The 24,323-nt window shown below is 44.3% G+C and overlaps 1 protein-coding gene across 3 annotated transcripts in view; it reads left to right on the forward strand.

Moving 5' to 3' along the window:
* plag1 (pleiomorphic adenoma gene 1) overlaps positions 1-22,877 on the forward strand; it is a 41,254-nt gene extending 18,377 nt beyond the window's left edge. Inside the window, exons 1-4 of one of the 3 annotated variants that reach the window (XM_078280364.1) lie at positions 8,300-8,724; positions 8,987-9,072; positions 9,318-9,674; positions 11,173-22,877. In XM_078280364.1, coding sequence (XP_078136490.1) covers positions 9,427-9,674; positions 11,173-12,361 — 1,437 coding nt within the window. In that variant the 5' untranslated portion in view covers positions 8,300-8,724; positions 8,987-9,072; positions 9,318-9,426 and the 3' untranslated portion in view covers positions 12,362-22,877. Of the gene's footprint in view, positions 1-8,299; positions 8,725-8,986; positions 9,073-9,317; positions 9,675-11,172 lie in introns of those variants that run through there. The other 2 variants (XM_078280365.1, XM_078280363.1) reach the window with 2 other exon arrangements.
* Positions 22,878-24,323: the final 1,446 nt, after the last annotated feature.

Raw genomic sequence — 24,323 nt, forward strand, 5'->3', positions numbered from 1 at the left:
GTGGTAAACGGGGTACCCCCCATATACTGGTGCTGATCTGTACCACTATGTGGTAAACGGGGTACCCCCCATATACTGGTGCTGATCTGTACCACTATGTGGTAAACGGGGTACCCCCCATATACTGGTGCTGATCTGTACCACTATGTGGTAAACGGGGTACCCCCATATACTGGTGCTGATCTGTACCACTATGTGGTAAACGGGGTACCCCCCATATACTGGTGCTGATCTGTACCACTATGTGGTAAACGGGGTACCCCCCATATACTGGTGCTGATCTGTACCACTATGTGGTAAACGGGGTACCCCCATATACTGGTGCTGATCTGTACCACTATGTGGTAAACGGGGTACCCCCCATATACTGGTGCTGATCTGTACCACTATGTGGTAAACGGGGTACCCCCCATATACTGGTGCTGATCTGTACCACTATGTGGTAAACGGGGTACCCCCATATACTGGTGCTGATCTGTACCACTATGTGGTAAACGGGGTACCCCCCATATACTGGTGCTGATCTGTACCACTATGTGGTAAACGGGGTACCCCCATATACTGGTGCTGATCTGTACCACTATGTGGTAAACGGGGTACCCCCCATATACTGGTGCTGATCTGTACCACTATGTGGTAAACGGGGTACCCCCCCCCCATATACTGGTGCTGATCTGTACCACTATGTGGTAAACGGGGTACCCCCATATACTGGTGCTGATCTGTACCACTATGTGGTAAACGGGGTACCCCCCATATACTGGTGCTGATCTGTACCACTATGTGGTAAACGGGGTACCCCCATATACTGGTGCTGATCTGTACCACTATGTGGTAAACGGGGTACCCCCATATACTGGTGCTGATGTGTACCACTATGTGGTAAACGGGGTATCCCCCATATACTGGTGCTGATCTGTACCACTATGTGGTAAACGGGGTATCCCCCATATACTGGTGCTGATCTCAAAGCTTTTAAAAGTCTGGATGCTTACCCAGTTCTTTGTAGCTGGCTGGGTTACAGGTACGCGATGCTACGCTAACGGCGGGGGGGGAGGTACCTCATAATGGCAAAGATAAGACATCAATCTAGGGTTTATTTTGTATTAACATCTATTCTTTACTTAAGTAAAGATTTATATAACACGTAGCCCATGTTTTTAGAGGACATGGTCGGTCGTGGCTACCCACATACCGTTGTTCACTGGGTGTGCCAATGCAACTTCCTAGCTAATGGATGCCTGAACACATCCCAGCTCTGGGAAGTGCAGTCATTAATTATCTATCACACGTTAATCCATGCAGTAAATCACGGAGTGTCTATGATCAGTAGTAACCACACATAATTGTAACATCTAGCCATCTTCTTATCTGTGATTATATTCGCTGTGTAGCCTATGTTTAGATTTGACCGGTGGATATTACGACGCGATGGGCAGCAGCTAGCGAGCAGTCCAAAGCTAGCTGCAGCTAGCTCGTCAGCTAGCCGGGGTAGGAGCTCCGCAGACCCGCATTTAACTCGTTTTTTTGAAGCTAGTTTCCGTGCCATGTCATCTTTAATTTAACCGATATTTTTTTGTATGTGTGTTAAGTTAAATGATCAAGGGAACGGCTTTCTTTTTTTGGATATGTAGCTAGGTCAGTGAATAACCGATGTTAGCTAGTTATGTGGGTCATCATCGGGTTGGACCTGTTAGCAGGACAGCTGGTTAGCACGGCAGCTAGCTGGTTGAGGATAATTTTATTTATCACTCATTTAAAACAGAAAGGCAATACATACACATGCTTGTGTTGGTGAGGATTACTCTGCAGATTGTGAATGTGAGAACACAAACACGAACGAAAACGTACGAGTTTAGCTTGCCGTCCATCTACAGCATAGCTCTTCCGCCGTCCGTCATGGCGTTCATAATTCGCGCGAGTGGAGCGTGACGTCACGTGCAAAGGGTCAATAAAATGGGTTTAAAGGTGCTCTAAGCGATGTCACACGTTTTTTTAGGCTACAACATTTTTTGTCACATACAGCAAACATCTCCTCACTATCTGCTATCTGCCTGTCCCCTGAACACACTGTAAAAACATCTCCTCACTATCCGCCAGCTGCCTGTCCCCTGAAAACACTGTCACGCTGTGTAGACAGCCCAGGCTCCACAAACGGCAACAAAAACAAACTGGCCAACCTGCACCACCAAAGGATTTGGGGGTGGGGGTTGGGGAGTTAGTGTACGGAAGGGAGGGGGAGGGGACGGGGTGAGGAGGAGGGAGGGGCGAGCTAGCCTCAGTTTTATTTGACAATACTTCGAACATCAACAAGAAGTGACGTCACCCAACATCGCTTAGAGCACCTTTAAAATGAAACCAAGTGAAATTAATAATGAATAGGGGTGTGACGAGACACCCAGCTCACGAGACGGGACGAGACACGAGATTGGGTTCATGAGAACGAGACGCGATAAGATTGTAACAGTATTTTAAAGAAAACTTCAATTAAGAAATCTGACTGGAATCTAAACTCAAAGAACCAAGGTTAGAGTGTAACCAAGCGTTTCATTGCAGCAGTAAACAAGGAAGTAGGCTGCTCTTGCATCGATTATTATTGATTATTGAAAGAGAGTGATCTGCGCGAGTCAGCGCCACGCTGAACTGCACGCTGCAGTACGTGACTGGTTATTGGGCCACCCCTGTGCCACCCCACTTAAAAAATCCTGGAATCGCCCCTGCACATCATGACCACTAATATCAGGCAGCAACAGGTCCCACTCCTGACAACATCAGCATTGCAGCAGCTGCTTCACCCTTCTCCGCCTGCTGCCTCTCTCACAACAGACTCCCAGAACGCCTTTCACCTGACTCACGTTCCACACTCCATGCCGCTGTCTTCAGTCAATAAATCCCCTCGGGAGATCGATAATGTTATCAAATACTTTTAATAACAATCTGAGCCTGTCTGTGGCAAAAACAATCACTTTTAGTGGACAAAAATTGAGTATGCACTATTGCCCCATTGGGTTACATTGCCAGGGCTGTAGTACTTGAGTCCAGACTCAGAGCGAAAGGCTTTTTTGCCAAACGCTGTACGAACCGATGGGACCTTGAAGGTAACAAAGGCTTGGGAGCGTAGGCTGTGGCTGCAGTGCTTGCGTGACATGTAAGTGGATAAATATGTTGGCAGGATTTGTAGGAGAAATTATACAAGTGCAAACAGACACAGGTGTGTATGAAGCAGAGCTGTAGTTCGGACTCAAGACGTTTTTCTATTGTATTGGACTTGTCTTGGACTCGGCCATTGGACTCGCCAAATATTGTAGTTGGTCTCGGCCGAGTCCAGCACTATATGCTTTTATTCTAAAGTTACTTTCTCCTTCAAAACAAACCCATTGAGAAAACCGGTATTGGTTTAATTCAAAATCCATCTAGAACAGGCATTGACATTGGTCACCTGACATAAACATGGCTGCATCATATACCTGAAATATCCTGAAAATTATTGATGCCTGATGTTTATCCAGGCATCAGTAATTTTCAGGATTATTTTTGCCATGACTGTCTCTCATTTGGACTTGGTCTTGAGTCACCGGTATTCTCCACCGGGCGGGTCTGTGCTGCGTACATGACAGCCCCGCGTGCAATCGCTGCCATTCAAGACAATGCTTGATATTCCCCCAGCCGCACAACAGGGCGTCCTGAAGTGTGCGTGAAGCGGCTCTCTGCTCCGCTAAAGCTACGCAGGGCTTTCAGACAGCCGGGCAGGAAGTGAAACAGCGAGAGCATCCAGTCAGTTTACCAAAGACACCCCCCAATATCGTTTATATGTCCTCTACAACACCACGGACGACAAGAGATTCATCTCAGAGGTGGAAAACATAATACGACATCACAGATATCAGGACAACACCAGAAAAGATAAGGCAAGGAGTTTAACTGTAGGAGAGCTTGGAGTGGAAGGTAGATACTAGCTTAATAAACACCTGATTGTTCTGTAAAGTACTGGTAGAGACAATAAAATCTGTAAAACGGGCAGGCAAGACGCTCCGCTTCTGAGACGCTGCTGGTGTGGTCTTGCACGTGGCGGAGGACGGAACAAAACCTGAACGCAGCTGCACAGACGCGCCCAGTGGAGAATGGCTGTCAATCTCGATTAGTCCTAGACTTGGACTTGTCTTGGACTCGACACAGGTGGACTTGACTACAGCCCTGTATATTGCAGTCCGGTTTGCGGCAGCCGGTTACAGTGTTCTCGCTCAATACTGGACCAATTTCAAAAATCTTTGATCACATCAGTCTATTAGACACAGATGCATGGAGAAAATGGTCCAGGTTAAAAAAAAAAAAAAAAAAAAAAACCGATATTACCCTTTAACAAAGCAGGCTCTCTTTTAACCCGGGTCAATCACCATGGTAACCTAACCATGTCATGCCTACAGGATCCTGACAGGGACAAAAGTATTGACTTCAGAAGAATCCTTTTGTTGTTCCAGGCTTTCCATGTGTCTGAGTTTAAATCAGATAGTTTACCACACTGACGACTAACAGGAGTCCTGACGGTGTCGATGCTATTATTCCATCACTACAGCTGAGACTAGTAGGAGACTTTTTGATAATAATTGGAAATAAAACATATACCTGCTGTTTTTTTTTTTATTAGAAATGAATAAACTCACACTATTGAAGTCATAAATGCATTATTTCGAGCACATAAACTTCATGTGCTCTATGTCATGCAAGATGGCGCCGCAGAGTGGTGACACGGTGTGTTGGTTTGCTCTGTTTTGTTTTGTGTTTTAACTTTGTTTCTTGCGATGGTACCCGTATCTCATTCACCAGTGAAGAGCTCGTGAACTTCAGGGGAACAACACCATCAGACTTATTTCCCACTTTTCTTCTCCCTTCACTGGAAATTTTGTACATTCTGGTCAAAGGTGCGCTCACCTTTGCTCACGCAGCGAAACGTCGGAGGAGAGGGAAACGGGCCGGTGCGTCTCCGGCAGCGAGGATTACGCACACCGTTCCTGGGAATATTCCTCTCTAACGTGCGCTCACTGCCCAACAAACTGGAGGAATTACAACTGCTGTTGGTGAGAAACCGGGACTTTTCTTCATCTGCTGTTTTGTGCTTCACGGAGATGTGGCTCTGTGGATTAATACCGGACTCTGTGCTGCAGCTGGCAGGCTTCCAGCTCTACAGAGTGGACAGAGACACGGACCTCTCCGGCAAAACTAAAGGTGGAGGAATCTGTTTCTACATCAACAGCGGCTGGTGCAACGACGTGACAGTGATCCAGCAGCATTGTTCTCCTGACCTGGAATATTTCATCATAAACTGTAAGCCTTTTTATTCACCCCGTGAGTTCCACTCATTCATTCTGGTCGGTGTTTACATCTCACCGCAGGCCAACGTGCAGGACGCACAGCGCATGCTCGCCGACCAGATACTGAGTGTGGAGCGGACCCACCCGGACTCCCTAGTTATTGTCCTTGGAGACTTTAACAAAGGGAACCTCACTCATGAACTTCCTAAATATAGACAGCATATTAAATGCCCGACCAGAGAGGAGAACATTCTGGATCACTGTTACACCACAGTCAGGGATGCTTATCACGCCGTCCCCCCGTGCTGCACTGGGACTCTCTGACCACGTCATGGTTCACCTGATCCCCGCCTACAGGCAGAAACTAAAGCTCTGCAAACCTGTAGTGAGTACATCAAGGAAGTGGACCAGTGTAGCTGTGGAGGATCTCCAGTCGTGTTTGGATTCTACTAACTGGGATGTGTTCAGGACTGCTACCAACAGTCTGGATGAGTACACAGAGGCTGTGACGTCATACAGCAGCTTCTGTGAGGACTGCTGTGTTCCATCATGCACCAGGGTGAGTTACAACAATGACAAACCCTGGTTCACAGCCAAACTCAGAAGGTTAAGGCTGACTAAGGAAGAGGCGTTCAGGAGTGGGGACAAAGACAGATTTAAAGAGTCCAAGTACAAGTTTAGCAAGGCAGTGAAGGAGGCTAAACGACGGTACTCTGAGAAGCTCCAACGCCAGTTTTCAGCGAATGACTCTGCGACTGTCTGGAAAGGACTTAGGCAGATCACTACCTATAAGCCTAAAACCCCCCACTCCTTCAATGACCGACACCTAGCCAACGACCTGAACGAGTTCTACTGTCGCTTTGAAAGACAAAAGGACAGTCCTGACTAGGGCTGCACGATATTCTGTTTCATCGTCTACATCGCAATGTGCGCATGCGCGATAGTCGCATCGCAGGACGTTGCGATGTTGACACCACAACTTCTTTGCTGCTTGATAAAAAAGTAAACTTTCACCGTTCTCCTTTTCCATGATTGTTACCGGCCGACCCTTCCCCTTTAAGACAGGTGGTCATGTGTTAGTCCGACGGGGGAGGGGGGTTGTTATGGGAAGTGAGGCTCTCCCGTGTGTAGAAAAGTACCGTAAGCGGAAGCTGCCGCTGACACAGTGATGCACATGCTTTTCCATGTAGTGAAGCTCCAGTAGTCAGTGTTTTGTGTGTTTCGCTGCAAAGACAAACTAAACCACCTGATTAATGCAACGTAATCACGACATCTCCCGGCCATTTTTCACCGCAGAAAGCTGCTACTAGCCAGGCTAAAGCTAACATAGTTAGCCTAAAGAAACAAGGCGTCTGTCCCAACTAACGTTATGGTTCGGAGCTGCGACGCTGGAAACGTAACACTAATCTACAACAGCAGTCTGTTTCTGGTATAACCTCATTTACACTGATTTAAGTGCTCTTGAATACACAGTTTGTTGAAGAGTGTGTATCCTTTTTGTTAGTTTGTAGATGCTCTCCCCTACAACATCACCCCACTAGTTGAGAATGATTTAGTATTTCTAAATAGGGCTATTTATGTCCTCTTGTAAGAATGTGTCTTTTTTTCATATCGCAATATATATCGCAGGGGGAAAAAATATCGCAATGTAAGTTTTTTCTAATATCGTGCAGGCCTAGTCCTGACACCATCCCCCACGACACCTCCCTACAGCTACAGCCACTGTGCTTCACCTCCACCTCCCCCACCTCAGCAGGGTCCTGGGCCTCCCCACCAATGCCCTCCATAAAGGTCCCCCCCCCCCCCCCCCCATCCACCTCAGTGACGACTCTCTCCATCCATGAGAGGGACATCAACAGACTCTTTAGGAGTCAGAACCCCAGGAAAGCTGCTGGACCGGATGCTGTCTCCCCATCCAGCTTGAAGCACTGCGCTGATCAGCTGTCTCCAGTGTTCACAGACATTTTTAACACCTCACTGGAGACATGTCACGCGCCAGGCTGTTTCAAGACTTCAACCATAATCCCTGTCCCAAGAAGCCACGGACCACAGGACTTAACGACTACAGACCCGTCGCCCTGACCTCTGTGGTTATGAAGTCCTTTGAGCACCTTGTGCTTTCACACCTCAAAGACATCACCGACCCCCTCCTGGACCCCCTGCAGTTTGCCTACAGAGCCAATAGGTCTGTAGACGATGCAGTCAACCTGGCCCTCCACTACATCCTCCGGCACCTGGACTCCGCAGGAACCTGATCCTGTTTGTGGACTTCAGCTCTGCCTTTAACACCATCATCCCGTCTCTGCTCCAGGAGAAACTCTCCCAGCTAGGCGTGCCTGACTTCCTGTCTGACAGGAAGCAGCATGTGAAGCTGGGAAACCCGTCTCCGACTCACAGACCATCAGCACCGGATCGCCCCAGGGCTGTGTTCTTTCTCCTCTGCTCTTCTCCCTGTACACCAACAGCTGCACCTCCAGTCACCAGTCTGTCAAGCTTCTGAAGTTTGTGGACGACACCTCCCTCATCAGACTCCTCTCTGATGGTGACGAGTCCGCCTACAGGTGGGAGGCTGACCACCTGGTGACCTGGTGCAAGCAAAACAACCTAGAGCTCAACGCTCTAAAGACAGTGGAGATGGTCGTGGACTTCAGGAAGAACCCAGCCCCACCTGCCCCCACCACCCTCTGTGGCTCCACAATTGACACTGTGGAGTCTTTCCGCTTCCTGGGAACTGCCATCTCCCAGGACCTCAAGTGGGACCTGAACATCAGCTCCCTCGTCAAGAAAGCACAACAGAGGATGTACTTCCTGCGGCAGCTGAAGAAATTCAACCTGCCAAAGACAATGATGGTGCACTTCTACACAGCCATCATTGAGTCCATCCTCACATCCTCCATCACCATCTGGTACGCTGCTGCAACTGCCAAGGACAAGGGCAGACTGTTCTCACATCCTCCATCACCATCTGGTACGCTGCTGCCACTGCCAAGGACAAGGGCAGACTGTTCTCACATCCTCCATCACCATCTGGTACGCTGCTGCCACTGCCAAGAACAAGGGCAGACTGTTCTCACATCCTCCATCACCATCTGGTACGCTGCTGCCACAGCCAAGGACAAGGGCAGACTGCAGCGTGTCATTTGGTCAGCAGAGAAGGTGATTGGCTGCAATCTGCCGCCGCTCCAGGACCTGAACGCCCCCAGGACTCTGAAGCGTGCTGGAAAGATTGTGGCCGACCCCTCCCACCCCGGACACAAACTCTTTGAGCCACTCCCCTCTGGCAGGAGGCTGAGGTCCATCAGGACCAAAACCTCACGTCACATGAACAGCTTTTCCCCCTCCACCACTAGCCTTATTAACAAGGCCCGGACCCCACCCTGACTCTCCACCTTCATGCCACTGTTCTCTCTCTGCTGTAATGCTCTTTGCTCTTTATTCTTTATTTATATCTTTATTTATTGTTTATTTTTAACTTAATACATACTGTGTAAATATACTTATATTGTTTATACCTATACTTATATTGTTTAATATTCCATCTAGAGAATGTGTGACGTGCACCAACAACACCAAAACAAATTCCTTGTATGTGTTAAAAAAAGTACTTGGCAATACAACCCTTTCTGATTCTGATTCATCAGACATGAACTACTTTTTCTCTCCTCTCTATTTGGCAGCAGGAACCGTCTGAATGGACGGATAGACAGACAGACAGACAGACAGACAGACAGACATCTGCTGCTTTAATCGAATTTCCCCACAGGTATCACACTAAGACCCCGGCTTTCTGATTATATTGCTTGTATTTAAGAGCTCCTCGTGGGTCACATGGATGCTATGAGCTCAGGGCCAGATTAAGTTGAACTTGTTGTGTGAGATGGGCCTCACATCAGTCGATTTATGACTTAGGTTTTAGTTTCTTAAGTACTGCTAGCAACTCGGTCAACAACCTGAAACTGAACCGTTCAGATAATCTTTTCTCTCCCTCTCTCTCTCTCTCTTTCTCAGGCCCCTGAGTCCGGGCAGTGTTGAGCACATAAAACTGGATAGAACAATTGCATCAGTACTAGTTGGGCACTGCACCCCTGTCCATGTAGCTGCTAAGCCCTAGAGTGCCATGGCCACGGGAACCCAGGGCCACCGCGACCACCTCCTGGAGAGAACCAAGCTCGCGCCACCCCCCGGGAGGCGCAGGAGAGCCGAGGGGAAGCCCAAGAAGAATTTCTCTTGCCAGGAGTGTCAGAAGGCTTTCAACAGTCTGGAGAAGTTGAAGGTGCACTCGTACTCTCACACAGGAGAAAGACCGTACCGCTGCTCCCACCCCGACTGCACCAAGGCTTTCGTCTCCAAATACAAGCTGCTACGGTACAGACACGCAGCAGGGCACAGCAGGCTGCAGCATGTTGCTTTTCTCTTTACACCTAAAGATACAGTGCTAAGCATAAGTGAATACACCCATGCTAAAGTTAAGGTAAGAGGAATAAAAAAAAATCATCTTTTGGAAATTGATGTTAATGCCTTAATTTAAAAAATGAGGAAAAATCCAACCTTTAAGGACCCCAATTTTCTTTGTGAATGAATAATGTATCGTACATAAATAAATGTTCTTCCTTAAAATACAGGGGGCATGCAATGCAAATCAAACCAGCTATTAGGCTAACTGAAATACAACCATGCCAATCTCTAGGTATGGTGAAGGGGATGTGATGATGTGGGGGGGGCTATTTTAATTCTAAAGGCCAAGGGAACTTTATCAGGATGCATAGTACCCTGGATCCATGAAATAACTGGCCTTTCAAAATACACATCTGCCTGCCTCTATGGGAATTTAACATAGGAGTGTACTGACTTATGCCTCCTGTATTTTAAGGAAGAACATTTATTTATTTACAATACATTATTCAAGAAAATTGGTGTCCTTAAAGGTTGGATTTTTCCTCATGTTTTTAATTAAGGCATTAAGATCACTTTCCAAAAGATGATTTTGTATTCCTCTTTTTAGTCAACTTTAGCAACGGTGTATTCACTTATGTTTAGCACTGTATATATATATATATATATATAGATAGATAGATAGATAGATAGAGGGTGCAATTTGGGGGGATGCGTGGGATTTCCCCCTTTCTGGTCTACATATCCCTGCCTCTGCTGAATTATTTTCAGCAGACAAAATTTACCCCCCCAAAGTAATCAATGCTACTTCACCAATAGACCATATATTATATACATAAAATAGATACTAAGTTAAGTGCTGTAATGTGAACAGTCTATAGTGCAATAGAACGAAATCCGAGCAGCAGTTGCTGGTTGTATTTAGCTGCTACAGAGCTCCGGGACGCCGGCTACCAGCAGCAGTTGTTTAGGCGCCAACAGGTGACTGTGAGCCGGCTGCAGGCACCACCAGATGATGGTGCTTTCAGGGGCCGTGGAAGTGGAGTTTAGACAGAAAAAGTGAGCGTCATGCAGCGAAGACAGTGAAGTTTAGACACCAAAATGACTCGTTAAGTTTAGGAGAAACTTGAGAAAGATCGTGGTTTAAACACTCCTGAGGATAGAACGAGCGTTTCCTGGGTGAAAGTGTTTTGTTTTTTTACGCTGCACACAATCTGCTGGACTCACTGGTCTAAGTGGTTCATTTGCTCATTTGTTAAATGTCCGGTGCTATCGGAAGCCAGTGTGGCCGCAGCCGAGCAGGGCATAGTAACATAACGTAGTGCACAGTAGTAATCAGAATGCTGTGTTGATGCATACTAGTTTAGTTTTTCTCTCCAGGTTTTGTGTTTATGTGATGTAACGCATGCCTACTACTTAAAACGTGATTGCAACAATTCTGAGTGCTTATAGAATGTGTCTGTGTTCCAAGGCATATGGCGACTCACTCGCCAGAAAAAAACCACAAGTGTTCATACTGTGAGAAAATGTTCCACCGCAAGGATCACTTAAAGAATCACCTGCACACTCACGACCCCTACAAGGAGGCATTCACTTGCCAGGAGTGCGGCAAGAGCTACAACACCAAGCTGGGCTTCAAGCGCCACCTCGCCCTCCACGCCGCCAACAGCGGAGACCTCACCTGCCAAGTGTGCCTGCAGCCGTTCCCCAGCACCGGGGTCCTTCTGGAGCACCTCAAAACACATGCTGGCAAGTCCTCCGGCGGGACCAAAGAGAAGAAGCACCGCTGCGAGCATTGCGAGCGGCGATTTTACACCCGTAAAGATGTGCGGCGCCACATGGTGGTGCACACTGGACGTAAGGACTTCCTCTGTCAGTATTGCGCCCAGCGCTTCGGCAGGAAGGACCACCTGACACGTCACGTGAAGAAGAGCCACGCACGGGAGCTGCTAAGGGTCAAAACTGAGCCAGCTGATTCGCTGGAGCCCGTTGTCTACGATATGGCGTCCGGGGGCATCAAGGACGAGCTCCCGGGAATGCTGACAACGAGGCCGCACCAGCTCAACATGTACGCGGGCCCCGTCCTGGACACAGAGCCCTTCCCCACCCCCACACACTCATTTTCTTTTAAGTACCCACTGGGCTCCAACTTTACCTCATACAGCGTCTCACAGGAGCGGGAACAGAATCTAAAGGGAGAACTGGAGACCTACCTGATGGAGCTGCAGAGCAGCATGCCCTCCTCGTCCTCTGCAGCCCAGGAACCGCAACTCTCCTCCTCCAAACTGGAGCTGGAGCCTCAAGTGGCCGTGCTGGAGGAAGTGAGCGAGGGCGTGTCCCTGTCCAAAATGGCCACCCCGATGGCAACAGCCGCCACAGGCGACTCTCTGGCCTCATCCTCTTCCCTGATGGACTTCTCGCAGCTTTTTAACTTCCTGCCACTCAATGGTCCCCCATACAGCCAGGCAGGGGGCAGCAGTGGGGGGCAGGGCGTCGCCTATCCACCCAACGAAGAGCCGACTCCTCTGGTCCAGCTTCCCCCCCAGCCTCCCGAAGGCCCGGAGGCTGCAGAGATTCCGCTTCAAAGGCTGCCCTCCTCCTTCATATCCAACCTGAGCACACCCACTACACTGCCCCGCTTCCACCAAGCTTTTCAGTGATCCAGTACGTGCTGGGCCTGGCATACACACACACACACACGTTGAGCTACACAACCACCCCCTCAGACAATGAAACAAGATGCTACACGTGTTTGAAGATATTAGCACTTCTGTCCATTTCATATGACAACATGAGCATACATAAACACAAGGTGATCAGCACTGAAAGAAAGCACACACACACACGTATAATAATAATGTGAACATGGCTTTGCTGTGTCAGTTTAAACATGATTAAGTCTTTTGGGAGTTGGAGAATTTTCACATAGATGGATGCCAATAGTCATTTGATTGCAGTGACATTTTCTTTTCTTTACTTAACCCCCCCATGCTTTAGAATAGATTGGCCTTAGTAAGAAGATTTTGGGATGTATGTTACTGTTTCGGACAGAACTTTGAACTTTGTGATTTCATCTGTCATCACAGTTGACTGTTGTTTTACGTCTTTCTTATTTGTTGTAGGGACCAAACTGTAGTTTTGGGATGTCTTTTGCCCATTTACATCTATTTAATACATCATATACCATTAATGACAGCTGACCATTTTCCAAAGCATACCAAATTTTTGGAGATTTGTTTTTGCAATGTTCCAAGCAGCTATTGTGTTTCATTCATTTCTAATCTGTATGGAAATCTATTTACTGGAGTCAGCTAATCCGTTACAGTGATCTTGTCTGCTTGTATTTTTGTCAGTACTATCATTGTAATGTATGCGCTTGCATTATGCAGTAACGTGCGCGGTCACCTTGTCAGCAGCAGCAGACCTAACGTTCACTGTGATGATTACACAACCCGATTTCAAGTCTCTGCAATAACTAGTGAAATGATAGGAAAACAATGGCTTCCTGGAATTTGGGAAAACTCAATCCAAATATCTCAAACTCAAAGTAAAAAAGGCTAAAACATGCAAAACATCCATCTGGTCCTTTTGATCAATCCATACCGCAGAAGTTCATTCATTCAAGAAACTACTGAGCAACAGTATTACAGTTTCACTTTTCATTTTGGTAGTTGGTTGAATTTCTCATCAAGCTTTATCTTGATTCTCCAACAGTGGGGACATTTTTATGAAAGCTGACGTGATGCGTCTTTGGAGTTAGTTTTCCCCTGAAACATTACTGTAGACTGTTCAGGGCACTGACGCATCTCATCATTCAACCCGTTCTCACTCCCAGCTCGTAAAATACTGACGCTTAGGCAGTGTCTCTCAGCGTCAGATACAACGCAAAAAGCACCCTTCAGCATCTGTATGGGACACACCGGGCAGAGCAGCAGCTTCACTGCACTATAAGATGATTAGTATGAAGTAGGGATGCACCGAATCCAGAATTTTGGGGTTCGGCCGAATACCGAATCCACTGGTTAAGATTCTGCCGAATGCGAAACCGAATACTGAATCCTCCTCCCATCCTCAGTCCATTAACACAGTAAATACATTAATGAAGTAAACAACGTCCACAGCCTCTAAAATAGTTAAATGTAACAACTTAATGTTGAATTCACACGCTCTTTTCACATCGTAGGAAAGCACATCGCTATCGGCAGCTGAGTGACAATTTTGTTTGGCAAATTTTCACTGACCAGTGTATGATGAAGGCATGTTGGGTGGGTGATATAAGAAAGCGAACGTTTGTTTCGCTCCTGCTGTAGGGAGACTCATTTACCGAGAGAACGGCTGACGGCCCGGGAGAGGGACTGTCTGGTTAACACCAGTTTTTAGCTGTGACTGTCCTTCCTTTGCCGTACCTGAAGTTGCTGCATTCTGGCTGCTGTCTGTAGATTCCTTCATGCTCAGCTCGTATTCTTCCAGATGTTTCATACGCAAATGTTTTAACAGCTGTGATGTTGTGTATTATTTAGGGTCCTCGCCACCACGAGACAAATTGGCATTGCAGATTGAACATGTAGCTGGACTTGAATGGCCTTCTTTTGACTGAAAGTACTGCCAAACAACACTTTTTCTGCTCACCAGTTCCATTTTCACTTTCTCACAGCCTACTGCATTGAACGCTCCACCTACGTTCTTGTCCCGCGTGTCACTAACCCCACCCACCAGCTTTTCCTAAACCTAACTGTCCTGTTATTGTGCCGCATGTCAGTTACTGGGTACGTCCCGACCCAGAGCGCCAAGAATCCCGACCAAGCGTGTTTAGATATGACGCTAAAGGAGACTTTTAGTGTTAATAACAACGTCAAAGGCACCTGACCAAGCATCTGCAGGTTACGTGATGGGAGTGAGAATGTGAACGTGTTGCATCATTTCAATATGGAGATTATATGGATACCAAGGGCTGTCATTTTACAATTTCCCCCCCTAAACACCCTATCCACACACACACACACAAAACCATAAATTAGGCTCTGAATTGCGACACCCAAACACACGTAGCCATTCACTGTTGAGGAGCCTTACCCAGTCAGCTAGCTGAAAGGATCCCTGTCAGCCCCCCCAGTCCAGTTATCTTTACTGCAGGCTTAATGTGTCACAGCTGGTGGTTTTGAACATGGCTACTGAGCTGTTGCTTGTGTCATTGATTGATTGTGTCATTGTGCCTTAAGTTAATAAAAACAGGTATTTTATCAAACGTCACACTCCTGACAAACTTCTAAGAAGTGTAGTTAGATGACCTTGTTTGCGACTGAAACAAAAAAAAGTTAGTTATTGACCGGATGCGAAGATGCAGAAAGCTGATTTTACATCTGCAAGTCATTAAGTGTTTATGTGTGCTACCTAGTACAATTGTATTGTACAGTATGTATCATAAAGGCTCATTGCATGGGTGGTATGCAAAATTAACCATCAAAAATGCAGATTTTGTATCTACAAAAACGATTGGGATGGGTAGGAGTCCTAACACTTTTCTTTTTAAAAAGGCAAGGGTCTCCATAGCTTAATTCATATTTTCACTGGACCTCCATCCTGGCCTGTCCTACCAGACTCTGGTCCATTTCATTAGTCCAGAGAGTCTGGCCTCTCTCCATTGACAAGTGTTAACTTCCTTGAAGGCAGGTACTCTGTTGAAGTTTAAAACTATTGGATCTGCCATAACCAATCGCTAACGTTTGGTCGTGACGTATGTCATGCGTATGTGCAACAAGAGGGGAGACCGACAACTATCGGCTTATGTTTAGCATTAGCATCGCTAGCGTTCCCCTTAGCTAACTCCTTCACCACTAACAGAGCGAGCTGGAAAATCAATCTGTTCCTGAACCCCGTGGGGAGGAGGGCCACAACATCATGGCCCCCAACACAACTCAGCAAAGATTGTTCTTACTCTGGCTTTAACTTCTGGATATTCGGTAGCGTTGTCACAACGGACCGAATGGCTTAGCTCGCATCTTTCTAGTGCACGTCCTCAACGTCATCGTTCTCAGTCACTCCCTCTTTTCACTGATTGGACCGGTAAAGATTTTGCCGGAGAAAACCCAAGAATACGGCAAACCCAGATGGAGTACTGAAGGGAAATGAAAATTGAGCGGAAGTACATAGGAGGGAAGAGCCAGGCTACCGCCATACCCCCTTGACTAAAAAAAAACAAAAAAAAAACGCCCTCTGCCTAGCATCTCACAAATGATAAAGCATAAACAATCTAAGATAATGTACTCCAACTTAAACATTTCATATTTAAAGAAAACATTAGTTTCGACCAAGTGCACAATCAATATGCACATTAAAAGTGAAGTTAGCATTTGCCAGATTAATGGCAAATAAAACAAAAGGTGTGCTCCGATTACCAAATATTCGAGCTGCTCTTGAACCAAGAGCTACATATAGAATATAAGCAGAGATCGGCAAAATACATACAAATCTCTGACACCCTACAGCCAGTCAGAATTGAGTATTCACCCAGACCATGGTATAACAGGCGTTCGAGGTGCAGAGTGTGAACAGAGGCACCACTCTCCTTATTACAAGTCAAGTGCGACATTAAATTGATATTGAGGCTGATGTTTTAAGGTAAAACAGTTACATCATGTTGCTTTAACATTTTCAGATTGTATTTTTGCTCTTTTCTGCAGTCAGTCAGGGCTTCCTCCTCCAACCAAACCATCGAGCTTGTCTTAGGCTTTTTGTTAATTAAGAGATTTAGAGCAAAGTTGAAAGCTGTATGTAGCAGAGCTCCACCCAGCATGGCATTTACTGTTAATGAAACAGGTTGACGGTTGGTCTTGAGTAGTGAAGAGAAGCAATGAGCAGTAGCTGCATTTCATCTCAGATGGACAGTCAGTGCCTCAACCAGTCCACACAGACACAAACGCAACATTAAAGGGTAACTACCGTTTTGTTTTCAACCTGGATCTTATTTCCTATGTTTTTGTGTTTAAGTGACTGATAGGAACAACAATCTTTGAAATTGATCCAGTAATAAGCATGAACGCTTGCATATAGGGCTGCAATGTAACCCTATGGGGCACATGTGTATCGTCAATTTAGTCCACTACAAGTGCTTTATTTGCCGCTGACAGGCTCAGATTAATATTCTAAGTGTGTGAGAACATTATGGAAAGAATCCTTTCTGCGATAGACCTTTAAAACCTCTTTTATACATTTCTGTTTAACCAGAAACAGCTCTGAGGTCACTAGAGCTAAACCCACCAGACTCCATTTAAAAAAACAATACTTTTAGCGTGTATAGAGCCAGCATATTTTCACATTTAAATCAGTAAACTATGTGTTTATTTCAACCAAAACTAGAGTTGTGATGATTGGAAAAGTGGAAAGACGACCCAAAACGACTTTTCATAGTTTTGTTTATTTACATGGAGTCTGGTGGGTTTAGCGAACGCAATTTTGCGGACGTTTTAACGTGTTAATCTTGCTCTTTAACAGAAAGGTCGACCTCCTTAGAAATCCTTTCCATAATGTTGTCAGACACTTAGAATATTAATCTGAGCCTGTCAGCGGCAAAACGAGCACTTTTGTGAAAGTAAATACAAGCTGCAAAATTGCCCTATTAACTTACATTGTAGCTTGTTTCGCCGCTGCAGACTGCAGTGATCTCTCTTAATACCGGACCAATGTCACAGATTGTTGTTCCATCAGTCACTTAGACACAAAAACATAGGAACATAGGGTCCAGGTTGAAAATAATGGTAGTTACCCTTTAAGTCATGCACAGTTGCTTCACTGCTCAATCATCAGTATGGACACAATCATATTCAAATCATACATTGCAAGCAGAAGTTGTGCCTTATTTTAACTGTTAACAGCTGTTTGCTGTGATTTAAATGTGGAACATATGGAAAAAAATGGCTCAAATAATGGCTGCGTTGGAACAGATGCACATCATATTTTTATACATCGTTTCCCATAGGATAACCTTTCACACACAATCTCAACATTTCCAAAGATACATGCTGGAATCTTTGGATAGCCCTTGAAAACATGCAGTCTTGGGTTTGAATATTGGACTGTGTAAACATTATACAGCTTTGTTGGATCAAGCAGATACAGAATACATCTGTGAAATAAGTGGGTCTATTGATTGGAAAATGTAGGTTCAGGAGATATTTTTGTAAACAAAATGTTAACAGAATCATAGTAAACAACAGTGAGCACTGATGCATCGCTTTGACACGTCATCAGTTTGTGTTAGCCTCATTTGTGACTTCAGCGCCCCATATGTCACTCTGTCATCCGGTCACATAGCATTCCCTATGCAAACCTAAGGGGGAAATCCAAAACTTTTATTTTAATTTTAAAACTTTCACCCTGGGCAAACTTTTCTCATTCTGGGTTGACAGTAAACATTTGTGAGGTCACAAAAATACCTTTAAAGATGCAACTGCTGCTTTTACAACTTTTACAGCTAAGGTCTACGTAGCGAACTCCAAATAATGATGTAATATACAGGATTCTGAGGTCACAAACCGGGCTATCTTTGGCTTAGTTGGCAGTCCTATTGCAGTTACTGTGTTTTCCAGCTGTTGCTAGTCATGGGGTTATGGGCCTGGTCTCACGTCTCATACAATGACCGTAATTACATCCATCACCGTGCAGCAAAGTAGAGCTGGGTATCGACTGAAATGTTTGTCTAGCACTGAATACCCTAATGTGTACTGAAAGCTGTTTCTTCTTTGACCCAATACTTCCTGATTTTAATCAAACTTTTTATTAAAACTGAGGGCAAATACACCTACTCTAGGTGCTGGCTACTTCCTACTCCCTATAAATGGAAAGGATGCACACTTATAACTCTATTTCTCAATTTCAGAGTTGTAAAAAAGTTCTTGTTTGGTTGCTATACGTTTGGATGACATTTGGCATTTATATTTGATCATGTGACCAAAATCCCATACTAAAAGGTAACTACCGTTTTCTTCAACCTGGATCTTATTTTCCTATGTTTTTGTGTCTAAGAGACTGATTGGAACAACAATCTTTGACATTGGTCCGGTATTAAGAGAGATCGCACGAAATTGTGTTCGCTAAACCTACCAGACTCATTTTAGCATCGTAAAATACACTTCATTCAAAGTCGACAGAAACGAAATCAAACTATGAAAAGTCGTTTTGGGTCGTCTTTCCACTTTTCCAACCATCACAACTGTAGTTTTGGTTGAAATAAACACATAGTTTACTGATTTACATGTGAAAATATGTTGGCTCTATACACGCTAAAAGTATTGATATTTAAATTGGAATCTGGTGGGTTTAGCGCTAGCGACCTCAGAGCTGTTACTGGTTAAACAGAAAGGTCTTTAAGAGGTTTTAAAAAGGTATATATCTGTAGGGATCCTTTCCATAATGTAGTCAGACACTTAGAATATTAATCTGAACCTTTCAGTGGCAAATAAAGCACTTTTAGTGGACTAAATTGATGATGCACATGTGCCCCATAGGGTTACATAGCAGCCCGGTCTGTGGCTACAGAGTTCACGCTTAAAAGCGGACCAATGTCAAAGATTGTTGTTCCTATCAGTCACTTACACACAAAAACATAGGAAATAAGGACCAGGTTGAAAACAACGGTAGTTACCCTTTAAGTCACACTATGACAAGTGAACAAACTCCGTACAAACTCAGCAAACTCAATGTTCTGATGAAGGCTGCGAGATGCTGTTTAAAGGGCAGCCCATACTCTAGTAAGGGGACCTTTAGTGTTCCCAAGGTTCCCAAGAATGACATACATGCTCAACATTTGAGTCCAGTTCTGCTTCTTTTGTAAAATGAAATCAAGGTTTTGTAGACAAACTTGGTTAATATATTGTTTTGGTAGAAGTATCAAAAATCTGGTATCATGTTGACACATACTGAAAAATGTCAATTAATAACCCAGCCATATAACAACAAGGCAACTGAAGGATGAAAAGTCACAAAGGTTGTGCCAGATGTTATCTGATTTATACTATTTCATGAAACAATAATTACATATTTCATCTGCAAAATAGACATTATTTTGGACACTTTTAATACTTTCAATATATGGCAAAAATGTACAGCCTGCACCTTTCCCTTTTCCCCTCCACCACAGCAGTCAACAGATGGTGCATCTTGGTTCCATGAAATGTTTGATTCATATATAACCCAATAGTGTTATTATTTACCTCACATACTCATATTGTTTTTGTGCTCTGAAATTCAAAACATGATGATGAACTAGAAGTGTTAAGTTCCCCCTTTCTCTTCCTGAATGAGACATGAATGGACCCAATATTGTTCTGGGTTATGTGAAATATAGAGTTGAATGTGTAATGTTTCAAAGCATTTATGGAAGTTTGCTATATATTTTGTATCTTGTGAAGGTTTGTTGTTTTTACAAGAGATGTTAGCAAGCTGCTTTTTTGTTGTTGTAATCATAGCACTTTTTTGTAAATTGAATGCCTTTATTTCCTCCCAATACCTTTTTGTTTAAAACCTTTATTACAAATGTATAGATGATATATTTAGCTCTTTTAGAGAACAATAACATGTAAATACAATATCAAATGTTTTATTTTTACAGGTACAATTTTGACAGTGTTTTTTCCTATCAAAGTGTCATTTTTGCTTTACTTGCACAAGTGTTCTGTGTATCTCATTGAATTTTTTTTAACAAACAATGTACCTTAAACACAGATTATTGTTGGCCTATTTCAGAAGGCCTTCTTTGACTATTCAACCGCTGGTTTAGGTGAGAGCACAACCAATAATGAAGCTTAACATGGACGATTTTATAGCACTTAATTATATCATCTTCTCATTAGTTGTTAAAAAGAAAAACATAAAGATATACTGTATGTTTAATAACTCCTAGGGTGGTTTTGTCCTCCTCTATCATCCTTTGACCTCAGTGTGACATTATATGAAAAACATATTACTTGATTTCGTAGTGGTTTCTGGCTGAAAAGCTGTTGGATGAAAACCAATTTTTTTTCCAATCAGTGAACTGCAGTCTGAACTCGATGTATAACTCATACTGTGTGGATTGTATGAAATAATCTAGGGATTTGATCTGGGGAGAATAAAAGAAAAAGATAAAAACTGTAGATCAAAAAGTTGAAAGAAAAAAACAAAAACTCTACACATTGGAGAAAGCAGATCCAGATTTGGAATCTGGTATCTCAGTGTGTTCCATTTACCTCGGAACTCGGAGGCCGGAGCTGGGAATGACGTCACACCCGAGTTGAATGCGTTCCATTTACAAGTCGGATTTTTCATTGTGGGGTTTCTAGCTCTAGCCAGGTTAGCCATTGTTAGCAATACCAGTTGATAACAATCCATGACACTGTTTTGTGTGCATACAAACAGCGTAACATGTCCACTGATAGAATATGGACAGGACTGTGTGTACAACAAATAAGACATAATATGTTACTACCACAGCTTTAAATTGACACTTGCCAATCCACCAACCCGCCAAATGCGTGCGAAAATTAACTTTGTAAACGTTGTAAAGTTACTAGCCAATTTGGCCGTTGATGAATGAAGCAAACAACACTGTGTCTGTTTGAACCGGCCGGCTGCAGAAACCATGTGTCAGGTTGTAGGATTAGTCTGTTTTCCGCCAAGAAATGTGGGCGGTGTTGTTTGCGTTTGGTTTGGGAACGTAATCTTTTTCTGGCAACGCTGCTTGTAGTAATCCTACATTTCCCATGAACACTTATGTCGTGACACATTGTACAAGCGTCGGCTACGTGCCTAGCGTGCGGTATCGACTACGAGCTCCACTGAAACGGAGAAGACAAACCGTAAAGTTAGTTAGGGAGAAAACAAACAAACGTGGCTGGTGGAAAATATGACCGGCTAGTAACTAATCTGCTAGCAAAGCAGTTCATTTAAAGCCCGGGTTAGTACAGCTTTCACAACTGTTGATGCAAGGGGCAGCCATGTTCGATTTTGAGCCCGGGGCACTCGGAGGTTGTCCGACTTCCGAGCTCGGAAATTCAGCGGGGGGAGGGGGTGTCTCCGACTTTGACATATACGTCTTCCGAGTGCCAATGGAACGCACTCAATCAGATTTAGTTCACCATTCTAAAGCTAAGCTAAACTGTGGGGGGGAATGTCTCCCACAGGTTCCCAGTGTGGTGACCATGGAGACAGGATATGCTCTTCAGTGAGAGGCCCAGACCTTTAGCAATCCATGTCAAACTTCTTGATAAGCTTCAGTGGTACCAGTGAACGTTTATTGAATGTGTATGTAAAAGAAACACTGCAATACTGCAATATATTTTTGGTATTGGATCAAGCTGCTAACATACTTCTAAAGCTCCTAAAAAAGGTGCTACAGACCTCTTTTCTAGTTCTTAAAATGTATCATTTGTAAATACAAAAGTATCCAGTTTAGCTGAACAGTTGGGAGCGTGTGCCTGGTTGTACTATATATAGCTACATATATTTTTTATTGTACTGTGACATTTGTAGTCTTTTTACAGACTTGCCTGTAATATCACAATGCCCCCCCCCCCCCCCCCCCACCTGTGTGTTGTGTTATAATGGGAAAACGGAGTCATTGCTCTGAGTAAAAGTCACTCGGCAGAGATGAAGACATCGGTGCTGACGCTGAGAAAAACGCAACTCCACGTGAGCTGAGGAAGTTCCGGAAAAAAACGGAGCGCAGTCTAGCCGTGTTGGTTTTGTTGCATTTTAACGATGCCATCCATGTGACAATGATGGACTCTGCTAATTCTCAATATTTTACTTCAAATCTATTTTACAAACTACTGTTGTATTTTTTATAAATATAGGGCAAAGTTATTCACATAAACATATATGTAAATATATATATATATATATATATATATATATATATATATCACATACATACACACACACACACACACACACACACACACACATATATATATATATGTGTGTGTTTACAGGTTGTGTGAAATAAAAATGAATGCTGCAGCTTTTATCTGTTGTTTTTATAAACATTGACATCATCCAAAGAGGCAGATTATTTATTGTCTGGCAGAATAACCTGATTTGATTTACATACCTTGCTGCTATGAGAGAGAAGAGCTGCAGTCGTCAACTCCAGTGTTTTTTTACACAATGTAATGAAAGTTCAATAAACATAAGAAGAAGGTTCCAACTGCAGGTCTGCCTGGTCATTCACTATGATTCTGTCTGCTTCTGTGTAATGCCGACCTTACATCAAACAAACTTTTCAAGGGATTCCACTGTCTCAGGCTAATTTCCAATATCTGAATGAAATCCTGAGAGTCTTGCTAGAGTCGGGACGCTCCCGTCGTCTCCATCGTTTGGTGTAAGGTCATAAAACTCAGTCCCAGACAGTCTTTCGTTAAAAGACTGTCAGACAAAATCAAATGTGTTTGATATTATCCTAAGTTTATAGTCTTGGTAGTGAAGTTAAATCACGTGAACATTGTCAACAACCAATGGGTGTGCTTCTTTCCCTCAAGTTACCAGCTAACGCTAGCGGTGTCCCCAACCTTTCTTTATCTAAGGACTACTTCTAAAAAACTAAAGTGGCCAAGAGCTATTTCCATCACATCGCTTACATTTATTTACAAAACACACATAAGCTGAATGAAGTTACGGTTTGTAAACGTATGAAATTTCAATACCTTGTTACCTTACCTTTTAATTAACTTCACGTCAAGGTTCATGACTATTTTACACTTTTTATGGGTCACATAGTTAGCTAGATCACTGAAAATATTACCATCAGGGTCCAAGAAAGCATTTTCTTGGACCACTTTTCACTTACAGGGCCCACAAAGCTAGCTACCTCACTTTTATTATCATCGGAATTTTGTGTCTCAGTTTGTAATGAATTCTACTGGAAACCTGCTCGCGAGCTACTTGTTGGAGACCCCTGAACTAACGCTAGCGGTAGCTAGCTAGCTTGGTTATAGACAGGGTAAACCCAGCCCGATCTACCGGCGATTTGATTTCTCCCCGCAGCTCAGGCTGGAGACCTGTACGTTTATCTATCCTGCTTCTGTTACAAATCTGCGGGGACCAATCACAAACTGGCTTATCCACCTGGCGCGCTATTGGCGGGTTTAACAAGATGACGATAGAGAAGCGACCAAGCAGCTTCTTGTTCACATTCAACGTGGCGGCCACCGAAGCGCAGCAAACCGTTGATGGCGCTGTCGCTGCTACGTCACCCGGATCGTTGGTCTGATTGGTTGAAGGAATATCCAATTGTGCACAGAGTCATTTGAACTATGTCCGTTGATCACGCCTCTTGTGCAGTAGAAAATACAGAGCAGACTCCCCAGACTAATGTTCAATCTGAAAAGATTGAGCTTGTGTCTGCTGATAGCCAGACTAGCTTGGTTATAGTTTTCAAAACAAATCTAGTTGTAGTCATGCAATGTGTGACCCTGCAAGATCCCCAGTCTTCACATATTATGACCGTCTTTAACAACAGATGTGAGATGATTGTCTTTAGATGTGAGACGGTGTCAGACTCGGTTTGCGTTTCGACGAACGTTTTGGGGGGGGAATCTGCACTGCCACACAACACCACCAAGTCCACGCGCCTGCTAGAACCTTCCTTCT

This window comes from Sander vitreus, chromosome 22, assembly GCF_031162955.1.
Source record: "Sander vitreus isolate 19-12246 chromosome 22, sanVit1, whole genome shotgun sequence".
NCBI classification, from domain to species: Eukaryota; Metazoa; Chordata; class Actinopteri; order Perciformes; family Percidae; genus Sander; species Sander vitreus.